Source organism: Dendronephthya gigantea, unplaced genomic scaffold, assembly GCF_004324835.1.
Source record: "Dendronephthya gigantea isolate DGI-Jeju-01 unplaced genomic scaffold, DenGig_1.0 000100F, whole genome shotgun sequence".
NCBI lineage: Eukaryota > Metazoa > Cnidaria > Anthozoa > Malacalcyonacea > Nephtheidae > Dendronephthya > Dendronephthya gigantea.
In genome coordinates this window covers 475,678-489,923 of record NW_021163110.1, presented here as the reverse complement: position 1 = coordinate 489,923, position 14,246 = coordinate 475,678, and the positions used below count along the sequence as shown (strand labels likewise).

The following is a 14,246-nucleotide window of genomic DNA, read 5'->3' as shown; positions in this document are numbered from 1 at the left end:
GCGATAATTATAGGCCAATTTCAGTTTTATCTTCTGTTGCTAAAATACTTGACAGACTTATCACAGAACAACTAGAAATTTTTCTTGAAACTAATGAAATACTAGTAGAACAACAAGCAGGATTTAGGAAAAATCACTCTACTCAAACTTCACTACTTAATAATACAAACCACTGGCTAATGAATATGGACAAGGGTTTATTAAATGGAGTGATTTTTTTGGATCTTAAGAAGGCGTTTGATTGCGTTGACCATAACATATTATTTAAAAAAATGCATTGCTATGGAATAAGGGGTCACGCGCTCGCCTGGTTCCAGTCTTATCTTTCTAATAGAACTCAAATGTGCAAGGTAAATCAAATATTATCTGAACCAAGAACTGTTAAATGCGGAATACCTCAAGGATCTAACCTTGGACCACTTTTGTTTCTATTATATATAAACGACCTGCCAAATTGTCTAACTTCATCATCGGCAAGCATGTTTGCAGATGATACAAATATTTCAACCAGTGGCAAGACTAGTGAAGAATTACAAGAACACCTAAATACTGACTTAGAAAACGTGCATCAATGGTTACTTGCAAACAAACTTACACTCAATAAAAATAAAACTGAATATATGATTATTGGCTCAAGACAACGAATTTCAAATCTAATATCAAATCCTAAAATTGAACTCGGCGAATCAGTTATTAAACAGGTCCATGGAGCCATCAAATCCAACACATTTTCACCAAAGCTTCACGAGGAATAGGAATGATGCGACGAATAAAACAGTTTGTCCCAAAATCAACTCTAATAAAAATTTATAATGCTATTGTGTTATCACACTTGTAGCCTTGTATGGGATAACTGTTGTGAATACTTAAAAAATAGACTTCAGAAATTGCAAAATAGAGCAGCTCGCGTCATAACTGGTAAAACATACGAAGTTAGTAGCGAAGATGTCCTAAAGGAATTGGACTGGAAGCCTTTAAATCAACGATACAATGTCAACAAAGCAATCTTTCTGCACAAAATGCGAAATCAAAAAAATCCATTATCAATTTCTAACATGTTCAAAATAAAAAGCAACGATAGATATAATCTAAGAAGCAACTATAACGATTACGATCTTGGGAAACCTAAAACAAATTTCATGAAAAAAAGTTTCAGTTACTCAGCTGCATCACTTTGGAATGGTTTATCCAATGAAGCGAAAGAATTAGGCATAAGTACTAAAAAATTTAAACGTATTCTTGACGACACTTGACCCAACACCAAATGTATATGTATAGTTATATTTGTATATTTCTGTAATGTATTTTAGTTCTTTTTAATTGCATGCGTGTGATACACGGCCCTTTGAAAATCAGGCTAACTGAAAGGTTACCGTGTTTAAATATTTTTAAATAATAATAATAATAATTAAATAATACATCCAGGCTATCCCGTATTTATTTTGTTCAATACAACCCTTGTGTTGATATGGTTTCGATATATTTTAGGCAGCTGTTTACCGCGGGAATTTGAGGGCTGAAATTGTTCAAAGTTTGTGACTTATTTGTAGCAGCTATTAGGTTTAAACAAGCGAAAGTAGTTTCTTTAATACTTAGATGTTATGAAAATACCATAGCGCCCCTAAGCGCCCCTGTGCAACATACAGGTTTAGCCTGCCAAACATGATGAAATTTCAACTCAATTTCAGGACTCCAGGCAGAACTGTGTACAAAATTTTGCGACCGCAAAGCATTCTGGTTGCTAATTTTAAGCCGAATTTTAAGCTTCATTAAATTTTTGCCCATAGTCTGGAGGCGCTATATCCAATACCTCCACAACTGATAAGAAGTCATCTTTGGAATCAATTATTTGCTTTGCCTTCTTTATGCCAATTCCTTTCAAATTTGGAAGGTAGTCACAACCAGACAAAATGCACCAGTTCAGGAACTTGTCTTGAGATATATCAAATGCCTGTAAAACATCTTGTAATACTATTTCTTCTCCTTGACCATTGAGATGTAACTTGTAAAAAACCTGGCATGTAAACAAAATTAAGATGCAAGCCAATTAAGATCACCTTGATGAGTAAAATGGTTTGGCTAAAGGTAAGGTGAAAAATGGGTGCACTGATTATTGTTAACCACTTCATCACAGCATTTTTGACAAGTTTTTTTGCACAATAATATTCTATTCAACATCTATTACTGTCCATCCCCATATAGTTTTCCTACAGAAATTAACAAACCTGTGTGCAACGGTACAGTACAGGTAGCCACACTCGAGCCCAAAATTAATATATGTGAGAAGGCACAGGAAAAGGTACCTTTAAAGTATTAATCAATTCTGAGAAATAATAATTTCCCAGAATCAATTTAGTCTGGGTGAGGTTTCAGTGTTTTCAGGACTTTGACAATGATGTGTAAAATTTATCTATTACTTTATATGTCCTATCATGATGGGTTTCACTTAGCATTTTCATATTAAATTGAGAGGGTTCAACCTCTCACATGAAACCCAATAATAGGATGTAAAACCACAAAGGTCTCAGTTTTGCTATCTGGGTCCCTTAACATGTCCAATAACCCACAGCTTATTATTGTTTATGTTACTCCCAACCCCCCTAACCCTAAAAATTGTGAATTCAACCACCCGTTAGCTAATAAAATTGTATTCAGTCAAATTGTTTGTTGTTTGATGATCAAGATTAATTTGATATTCAGAAACGATTTTTATTTGTTTGTAACTGCAACAATTTAAATATTTTCTACCATGATGCAATTAAAAATACACAAAAGTGTCAACACAAATTTCTCTATTTACATTTTTTTCATTGTATTTTTTTTCCCGTTTTTTTTTTGTTACACAAAGAGTGTATTTTTTACGGAACCAGGTACCCGGAACTCGTTTGTCTTTTCTTCTACACCACCAAATATGGAACTTTTGAACGATAAATAGTTTTTTTTTGTTTTTGCAAATTCCTTTTTTCTTTTTTTTTCTGTTTTCTTTTTTCATTGACGGTAAAAATACGTGTCATGCTATAGAGCAAAAGCTCTGGCTCATTTTGAACGTTTTTTTCTAGAATGTTTTTATAACACTTTTTTTTGCCCCTTATTTACTTTTCTTCTTCTTTGAGTTTTGAGCAGACATCTGAAAAAAACAAGGGGTGTATTCCATGTTTGTGGTATGTTTTTTGGGAGAAAATATGTAAAAAAAGCCAATTGTTTCTTGGTTAGCCCAACTTCTTCCAAGGTATTAATAATAGCTGTATTTTTTAATATTTGCAATATATAGTAATACTCACGGTTGTAGCTCCGTCTTTTTCGCCTTTTTTTTTCTCACTTTTTTTTTCCGTAACCTGCAGGGAGGAAATATAAAAATGTGTTTCATTTCCTCATGAGATGAACCCCCTTCAACACGAGCAAACAGCGTGTTTTTTTGATGGGATTTATCCTAGACGTGTTTGAGTCTTTTTTATTTCGAAAAATCTTGCATATTATTTGCAATATAAATATTTGCGTTCGATAACGAGAGACTTACGTCATCATCTTCAAATAGGTTGGATAATTTCCTCTTTTTCTTGCTGATCCTTTTTGTTTCTGTTGGTTTTCCACAAGCTTTCACTTTCGAAGAGGCAGCAGCTTTGTGTTGTTTAGTTGGCTGCACCTGTTCGTTTTCATCACTTGAGGATTCTGAAGAGGAGCTGCTTGATGACGACAAACTCTCAAATATCTTGCCGATATTTGGCACAGATGATCTTCGTGAAGTGGTGATGTGGTACTTGGCTGTTTTTTGTAGGTTGAGAGCAGATACTCTTTCATGTGCTTTGCATCCCCTGTTTTCCGAAATCTCACAGCCTCTTTGGTGGTATTTGTTGCATCAATAAGTTGCGAGAATCTTGTGGGATTTTGTAGAACTGTTGCACTCACAAGATAGTTGGCAGAGATCCCAAACAATGCCCACGAAATCTGGAAGATTTCTTCCATAAACTCATCAACCTGTTCGCTGCTTGCAACTAAGTGCTTGATCACTCTTCTTGCATCATCGTGAGTGCCCTTCCCTTTTCCTCTTTGTTGTTCAGTGCAACAAGGGAATGGGAGAGGGGCTCAAAGATCGCCTTTAGTTCTGGAAGCACCGCTGCTCCCAGAAATGGAGAGGATTCTTTTCTTTCTAAAAGCTTAAGATTGGAGTGCATTGTGTCTGAGTATTCAGACTGGGCTGTACTCGGCCTCGTCAGCCATTCTGATGTGAATGGCTTTACCCTTTTAAAAACAACATCGACATTTGGTGCCGGCTCTGCAACTCCATATGGTGTTACAAACGATCTGACACATTGGTGCCACCAGCCAACACCATTTGAACCTGCTTGTGATTTTGAGAGAGATTTCGAAGGTGTGGAATGATGACTCATCTCTGAAATTGACAAGAAAATTATATGTAAACATTTAATTTATATTTGAACAATTGGGAAACAAATTGAGATTGCTTTCAAATTTTTCCTTTTCCGCTATTTGAGATTCCTCTCGCTCATTGCGTTTATTGTTTGTCTCCTCTAACCTAGCTTCGAGATTATCATAAAGCATTACAGAAGAAAACTGTCTCTTATTTCAAAAGGAATTGGACAACTCTTCATTCCACTTTGACATTATATGGGAACGAGTATATACATTAATGCAAATGAATCAGTTGCATGAAAATTTCCAAGGAAATAATTTCTATTGCAATAAAACCCTTTACCATAGAAATTACAGATGATTACAAATGCATTTTAGAAGAAGAATTGCATTTGAAAATACTTAAATGAACAGCGGCGGCTAGAAAAACAACCCTTTCACAAGAGTGGTATTTACAAATTGGATATGCACTCAGAATAGCTTAACGTCTCTTGGAATAATGAAAAATATCGCTAAAAACCTTTATTACATGAAGAAAACACTTTAAAGAATATTATTATAGGTATTCCACTGAGAAAAAAATTTAAAAAATTGAAAAAATGGAAAATGTTATGGAAATATAAAAGAACAGAAAAGTGCGTGAAAACACGAAGTAAAAAAAGGTTAAAAACAAGCAAATTTCATGCAAATACAAAGATAATAATGTCAAAAACGGAAACTAGACCTTCAAATGCACCCAAATTGTAGTTTTCCCAAAGAAATTTTAGTGAAAAATGTCTTAAATATTAAGAATAGCACAAGAAATAAAAATAACAAATTTGTGCTCGAAAACACGAAGTTTAAAAAGCTTAAAAACAAGCTAATTTCTTGCAAATACAAGGAAAATAATGTCAAAAACGGAAAGTAGAGCTTTAAATTTACCTGAAACGTTGTTTTCTCACAAGAATTATCTCAAAAAATGTCCAAAATATAGCAGTTTACGCACAATAACAAACTTTCTCCAGCGAAAACACCCGATTTTTTTTTAAACTACGCATGCGCGGCCTACTTAAATCCATCGCTCAGAAGTTTACTAAATTGCATCTCTCAAGAGTATAATATAACAAATCATAGCATATCAGGCACAATAGTCGACATAGAGAGATGAAATTTTGCACAGTAGCAAATTAGACAAACAGCTCCAATATACTAAAAACATATTGCGTATGAAAGCATAGGGCACCCAGGAAATCGAAATTAATCTTCAAATTTCATGTTTTTACAGTGCTGAATCTTAATAATAGCCTATTTTGTGCAGTAAAAAATTTTTTTGATTTTCACTTGAGAGCGCATGCGCAACCTGCAAAATTCCATCGCTCAGGAGTAGAATATAAAAGAAATAGCACAAATTATGTCAAAGAAACTAAATTCTATATGATAGAAGACTAAAAATTAAGAAGTCTTAAAGTAAATTGGTTTCTTTATACATAATACGCCTTGTAGTGCGCATAGAAACACAGGGCGCCCAAATACATGCACAAAAATAGATCATATACTTTAAAATACATCATCTTTTACATAAGGTGGTAAAGGTAGCAACGTCAGAAACAGTCTCTCGTAGAGGCATTTCTTTTTATGCTATTACCATGAAACTTTGTAAACGAGTTACTTTTAGAAATATAATTGCCCATGCAAAGTTTCAAGACAATTGGTTAAAAGCAACTAGGTGAACCAAAAACGTCGTTTAAAGTTTGATTGCGCAATATTAGTTCTCAGCAAATTTCAATGTTCAAACGACCGTATCTCCTAAAGTATTGACTGTACGAGCAAACAGTTTTCAGATTCTGAAAGAGCGTCAAACGTTCCATAAGATACGACTAAAAACAGGGCAATATGCGAAACACTGTATCCCGAAATTTACATTGAACTATTTAACACGGATCAGAATCTGCATAAAATAGCGACATTAAAACCGCCATATCTCAGAAAATACTCGTACCCCCCCTGATTTTTTTTCAGATTCTGAAAGAGCATAAAAAGTTGAATAAGATAGGCTAAAAAAATCGGCACTTCAAAATTGACAAAAAAGTTATAATATATATATACATTAATGAGCATACTGGTCAAAGGTCTATTAGTGTAAAACGTGCTTTACTGTTAATGTGAATTAAGTAAACCTTGGAGTGAATGAACGGAAGGTCTTGTGGTAACAATAATAGCTGTGGGCTATTGGTCCCTTAACATGTGCCTTCTCATAATATATCATAGGGTTCAAGCATGCATCCAGATCAACAAAGAAAAACATACTTTTTTACAACCATAGGCAAGCAAATCAGAGTCTTCTGTTACTGCAAATCCGGCATGACCATGTTGTAACATGAAGGCAATCTGAGCATCTGACTCATATGCTGCAACAATATACTGTACTTTCTTTTCTATGCAAACCTGCAAGTTTTGAAAGACTAAATTTTTAAAAACAATCACATACCTACTACAATATACTGTACTGTATAGAGTGTACAATATACTGTACTGTATAGAGTGGTCACAAAAATATATAAATGGGTCCGTACTACAAAAAGAACATTTACCCAAATGAAATCTTTCACATGCTTGTACTCAATACTTGCTGCCTGTGATAACATCTTCCAGGATTCTCTAACAGATCCTTCATTCTGTAGCTGTAAAGCCTTTGCTCTGCTTTCTTCCCTTGTCCTTAGAAAGTACATTAAAATAAACCGACCAAAATGAGAAAAGTGAGTGGGAATAAGACTCAATACATTCGTGTCGATAGCTTACCGTTTCCGATTGTTTCGTTCTTAATCTTTACCAGGCAAAGGCATGCCGTCGAATACCACAAAGGGTTTGACGCCGTTTGCCAAAAAAACATCCAAATATCTTGTGCAAATATCAATAGTTCTGTCAAATTGAAGCGCAAATAAACATTATTGAAAAAACTGCAGTGTGATATTATAAAGCAGAAAGAAAGTTTTATTTATTTACCTGCTATCATCGCCGTAGTGACTATAGCTCACTGAAAGCGCTTTGTGCAGCCAACAAGATGCGTCAATAGCAGCTGTTTCACCATGAAAATCTTTGAGATGTTTCTTCTTAGACACATCTCTCAACAAAGGAAGTAAATTTTTTATTCCCATTTATTGCATTGAATTCGAACATATCACATTTCAATTGTAATAACGCGCGGTTATGCAAAGCGCTTGACCTTAATACTCGACCAAGGTCTGCATGCAAATGAACAATTTTGATTTTCAACCATCATGCTTTGCGGTCGCAGTACGCACACCGCCTGGGTTGACTGTTAAATTAACACTCGTAACTGGCCATTGGCAACGAAATTGCTTTACGGTCTTATGAAATTGTTTCGGTGTTATCAAATTTGAACGATCAAGAAATTACCGCACTGAAACACTCACAATAGATGAGGTGTCATAAAACTGCTATTGCGCAATTAAAATGGACACAAACAAGGGAAGTCGTATTCTGCATCCCAAGAATTTGTTTGTGCAGACTAACCCTAACCCCATTTTTGCAAAAAGAATGCGTAAATAAGGAGTATAAAATATTTTGCGGCCTTAGCTTTTGCTTTCCTGACTCGAAGGGTATAACAATGTGTTTGAGGCGTCATGTAATATGGCAGGCACGGCATCCGCCACAAACTACACTTCGATGAGTTCGATCACCAGTCGTGGCCTTTCGGTCTCAAGTAACACAATGTTACGAGGAACAAGACATTCAATAAAGGCCTGTCTGTGCATGTGACTTACGATATATTATGTGGTTATCATTTGGTTTTCATTTTAAACTTATCATTAAAATTTGACACATATACAGTATTCGTATGAAACAAAGAGGTATTAATTATGTCGTGTTCGTTTTCAGTGTCTATCCTCTACGGTGTTATATTTACTTTGTCGAATAATTATGGATGTGGCAGGCGAACTCATGCTACGCAGACGGCTTGTTTTTTGTTGTGTTATATTAAATGAACAATTGCAAGAGTACCAAGATGGATAATTGCTCGGAATATGTCCGTTTCGGTCATTCTGAATGTGACAGTAATGATAATAAAGTTCTATGATGCATTAATTTTTTTGGATTCAGTTGCAGTCCAGGCTTTATTGAAATTTTAGCTGAGTCCAGTTTGAGAATTTAAAGTCCAGTTTTGAGTCCAGTTTTCATTCCAATTCTGAGTCCAATTTTGAGTCCAGAGAAACAAAATATGGACCAGTCCAGTCCAGTCCAGTCCAGTCCAGTCCAGTCCAGTCCAGTCCAGTCCAGTCCAGTCCAGTCCAGTCCAGTCCAGTCCAGTCCAGTCCAGTCCAGTCCAGTCCAGTCCAGTCCAGTCCAGTCCAGTCCAGTCCAGTCCAGTCCAGTCCAGTCCAGTCCAGTCCAGTCCAGTCCATATTTTGTACTATGCCTATTTGGCATGGTCCGCTTAAAATTGGGCCCGAGGACCTATCTTTATGGCCGGTTAAATTGCGTTTACATCTCTAGTATTTTCTTTCATTACCGGGCCATAAACTCTTAGCGGGCCCGGTGCCAAACTGTGAACTTTTTCTGAGCACCCTAGGGCCCACAATACAAATGCATGCGGTCTTTGTTTTTGCAGGAAATTTAAACATGTCAGAAATCAACAAAACGTCCAAAAATTTCTTAAAAGAAATGATAATTAAATGGTACATTCAAAGAAGTAAAGCCAAAGGTACGAGGGAAAATGTTTCATCAATAAGTCGTAAGACTACGGTCAAACTGCCAAACTGGATAAAAAAGAGGCAAAGAACAGTTCTTTTTGAAGCTATTTTGGCCACTTTGTGTTGTCCACAAAACCGATTGTTGTGGAATCATCCGAGATCGTTCGTATGGATAGAAATGTTCGAAAATACATACGATGATGAATTGTGGTACACCAATTTTAGAGTAAGCAAAACAACGTTTGAATTTCTCTTAGATATGATACGGAACGACATTTATCGTTCTGACACGATTATGCGTTCTGCAATTGCACCTAAAAGACGACTGGCCATTACCTTGTACTATTTAGCTTCTACTGCGGAGTACAGAACAATTGGCAACCTATTTGGAGTATCTGCATCATTTGTCTGTCTGTGTGTGAGAGTCGTGTGCCATGCTATTATAAAACGGTTGGCGAAATTTATCAACTTTCCCAAAGGAGAAGAACTCCTGGAAGTGATTGAGGGCTACGAAAAAACATGGGGATTTCCTATGTGTGCAGGGGCTATTGATGGCACACATATTCCAATCCTTGCACCGTTGGAAAGCCATGCAGAATATGTTAATCGAAAAGGTTACCACAGCATCATAATGCAAGCTGTCGTCGATTGCAATTACCTTTACAGAGATGTCGTTATTGGATGGCCGGGTAGTGTTCAGGATGCTCGCGTCTTTTCAAATTCTTCGATTTTTAAGAAGGGAAATGAAGGAAAACTTTTCCCAAACGATCTAACAAAGGAGGTAAATGGAAAAAAAATCCCGCCATTCATTGTAGCAGATCTGGCCTACCCACTCCTTAGATGGGTGTTGAAAGGTTATCCCAACGACAAAATTGGACCCAGGCGTGAACAGGTGTTTAACTATCGCTTGAGTCGTGCCAGAGTTACAGTGGAAAACACTTTCGGCAGATGGAAAGGAAGGTTTACTCGATTTTCTGAAAGAATTGACATGGAGGTGTCAAATTTGGTAAATGTCACATACGCATCTTGTATTTTGCACAATGTGTGTGAGCTTCAAAAAAACGACTTCTTCCCATTCTGGGCAGAAAATGAAGTTGCCCAGGAGGTCCTTGTGGACGAAATCGATGAGGATTATGTATTGCAACACGACAATCATGATATCCGTGACACATTAACCAATTTGTTTTCACCGTAGTTACTGTTCAAAGTCAGAACTTTCATTAATATACGTTATATATATATTCCTCATTAGTGAAATATTACGCATGAACTGACGCGTTAACAGCAATTATAATGTAACATCGATAATTTTGTTAACAAAATTTGAACAGTCAAATCTAATTCTTTAAATGCAAACCTGTTTTTATCTCAAACAATAAAGTTGCACTTTGCCTTTTGTTTATTACCTAGCTGCTTTCTTTTATCATGATGGTAACACAAGTTGCATAATATGCCATCTTGATCTCAACATGTAACAGAATATAAAACTTGTAGACTTGCACAAGTGTATTAACTGAGCCTTAAATATTATATGATATAGTCAATAACTATTAGATAACAGAATTAAAACTGAAAGAATGTCTTGTTTTGGTCAGCTACTATGTCATGCATGATAAACAGCCTTGGTAGCATGCAAATTGGGGGCATGGACCGCTTGTTGATTAACTTGACTAACTTTTCCCATCATCATACTCAGCATGTTGAGTTCGTGTTCCCTTTCTTGTTTTCTACGTTCTGATTCCAAAATTACTTGTTCTCTGAAGAATTATGTTCCTTTTCCAGCCGCATTTCCTCTAACTTTCTATATCTAAAAGACATCATTCCAAGAGAAATCCAACATATCATCAATATTTTTTGTACAAAATGTTACTTTCAGTGGTTCTGTATGAGAAAAAATATAGTTATATCTTATTTGTCACAATTTTTATGGATGTAAATATTAGCATTTTACCTTTCAAAATCTTCACTATTGGCTTGTTGAAATTTGTTAAAGACAAATTCTAAACTCTCTCTACTCCTCCACTCTTCTCTTTTTAGAACAAATACTCGATTTAGGTTTGATCTTTCCCCCATTGTCTTTTTCTTGAATTGAATTTTCTTTGTTCTCAGCTCCATTTGGTTCCCCCTTTTTTTCTTCACTTTTCCCCTCAACTTTATTTTCAATGCTGGCATTCACAATCATGTCATCTCCATCTCCACCCTCATCTTGTTTTTTATCTACACACAAATCTCAAATCAATTCATGGCCTGATACATAACATAATTTTAAAGGCCTTTTTACTTACGGCCAGCCAAAACACTATATATAGCTTTAAAGTCACAGTTGGGACAAGAAAACCTGTCCGCCTCATCAAATACCATAAGAGACCCCCTTCAGAGGTATGAACACCAGCTGTACGAATAACTTGTTCATAGTCACATGACATTGTTTGGCATTTTCTGACAAAGTTTTCGCCTTCTCCATACTTGTTCACTAAACTTTCAACTAACAAAAGAATCAATAAGTTTTTAACTAACAAAAGAATCATATTTTTTAGTTAAATTTTGCACCAACCATCCCACCAATGAAATTAGTATGCAGGGAATACTCTCTCTAAACTTTTATAAGTGTGTCAAGAATTAAGGAGAGGAAGCCTTTAATTAAATAATCTATTTATTATACAGGCCAAATATTATATCTTGTTTTCTTCGTTTTATGAACCTAATTTTGTCCAACAATATATATAAATGTAAAACATACCTACGCCATCTCCATTATCTTTCACTGCCCGATCCATTGAATCTACTATAGCAACTGGTGTGACATTGTTTTTGACATTTTGTTTCATTTTCGGACCAAACCTTCCCTCGTGTCTTCGACGCCATGTTCTTTACTCTTGCCGCGAAAAAAATTTATTTCTACATATTAAAATACTAAATTTGCTGAAATAGCTGTTTTTTCGGCACGGTGCCGCTGCTTATACGGGCCGAGACTACCTATTTGAGCGGTCTCGGCCCGTTTAAAATTATAGGCACGGGTACTGTTAATTTTGCGTTTACACGACAAAAATTAGAGGGGCCGTGCCCAAAAAAAGTGGTCCCCCGGCCCAATTTTAAGCGGACCGTGCCAAATATTCATGTCGTGTAAATGGGGCTCTTTTAACGCGGTCTCGGCTCGGATAAAATTAAGGGGCTGCAGACCATTTTATGTCTGTTTACACGACAAAATTTAAGCGTGCCGTGCCATTTTTTTGGCCCGCGTGCCAAAATTTAAGCGTGCCGTGCCAAAAATGTTTGTTCTGTAAACGGGGCTATTGTTACAAGCCTCATTATCAATTAGCTTGTCTTGAATATCTCGCGCATAAATACTTGGTTTTTGAGTTTTATAGAATTCTATGTGCTGCAGCACGTTGTTTGGTGTTATGTAAAGGCTGCTTTCCAGTTCTGCGTTTTTTTCCCGTGCGTAAACGTACGGATAAAAACGCACGGATTTTTCATATCCACCACAGCGTTTTTAGTTGCGTAAAATTCGCGGGAGATTTAAAATTTTTAAAGATGGCGTCCGACGAGGAGTTAGTTTTGTTGTTGTGGCTTCGTAAAAGGAAACGAGAAATAAGCAAATACAAAAAGCGTTTCTGGGTAAAAGATATACTGAAACGTCGAAAAACTCTTGGCGAATATCATCGATTAATTCAAGAAATGCGACTAAATGACCACGAGTCATTTTTTCAGTATTTCAGAATGACCCCGAAACGTTTTGAAGAAACCCTACGTCTCGTTGGCCCATACTTGGTTAAAAATTCGTTGACCCGCGAACCTATATCTCCCGGAGAGCGCTTGGCTGTTACCCTTCGATACTTGGCAACAGGCGACTCGCAGCAAAGCATAGCATTTAGCTTTCGTCTTGGTCATACGACAGTAACAAGAATTGTCGAGGAGACTTCTGAAGCTTTGTGGAAATCGTTAAGAAATTACATGAAAGCACCATCAACTGAAAATGAATGGAAGAAGATTGCATCCGACTTCTGGGAGATATGGAATTTCCCAATGTGCTGTGGTGCAATTGACGGGAAACATGTGGTTATGCAATGTCCTGCCCGTGCTGGTTCTTCGTTTTTCAACTACAAAGGTTTAAAAATAATAGATAACATGCAGGGCCAATTTGAACTCTACAATTATAATTTGTTTCATAAAAATACATGAACTACAAATGATGGCTAAGTGTTTTTTTCTGTCAAGCCAACTATCTTTTCAAATTGCTATATATGCCCTAATCTTTAATATTTCTATTCATTTATAAATATTAGGTACCCATAGCATAGTGTTGATGGCAGTATGTGATGCCAGATACCTCTTTACCTTGGTGGAAATTGGTAGTTCTGGCCGAAATGCTGATGGGGGCATTTTTGCTGAATCAGAATTTGGAAAAGCTCTTGAAAATAATAATCTAAATTTACCTGTACCTGGTCCTTACCCAAGAAACCTACGGATCAGTGCCCTTATCTATTTGTCGCTGATGATGCTTTCCCACTAAAGAAATGGATGATGAAGCCGCACCCTGGTAAATTTCTATCAGAGGAGAAGAAGATATTTAATTATCGCCTATCTCGTGCACGGCGTGTCATCGAGAATACATTTGGCATTGCTGCAGCTAGGTGGAGAGTGCTGAGGAGACCAATTCAGGCATCAACTAGAAAAGTTGCCAGTATAACCAAAGCTACTGTTGTTCTGCATAATTACCTGATGATTGAGGAATTTGGCATTCCAAATCAATCTAAGAGATACTGCCCAGCCGGATTCATTGACATTGAGACAGGTATATATTAGATTATCTATCTATCACAGGCAAATAGCAAATATATTATACACATGTCTTGCAAGTGCTTAAGATTGAAATATCATAAAATTGTGTATAGATATGGAAGAAACAGGCCCGGAGATTGGAGGACTTTGACACAAAACGACACTGGCCTGTTACCAATTCAAAAGCAGGGTAGTAATAACTATGCACGTAATGCCAAGGCTGTTCAAGATTTGCTCCACATTTTTCATATCAGCTGAAGGAGAAGTGCCATGGCAATATGCTCATGTGCAAAATCTTGGTCAACATGAGGAATAAGAAAAGAATTAATATTTTAATTGTGTGAATCAATAAATAACAAATTTCATTAATGTAAAGAATTAATGTTTATATCAACTGTATAA

At 36.3% G+C, this 14,246-nt stretch overlaps 1 protein-coding gene across 1 annotated transcript; it reads right to left on the bottom strand.

Annotated features, from left to right (window-relative positions):
- Positions 1 to 1,759: 1,759 nt before the first annotated feature.
- Positions 1,760 to 7,438, bottom strand: LOC114534427 (exonuclease 1-like). Its single transcript, XM_028555871.1, has 3 exons — positions 6,942 to 7,438; positions 6,658 to 6,795; positions 1,760 to 2,014 (listed from the first exon to the last, which is right to left on the bottom strand). Exons 1-3 carry the CDS (start codon positions 7,077 to 7,079, stop codon positions 1,760 to 1,762), a joined length of 531 nt encoding a protein of 176 aa, XP_028411672.1. The 5' UTR covers positions 7,080 to 7,438.
- Between the last annotated feature and the right edge of the window lie 6,808 nt (positions 7,439 to 14,246).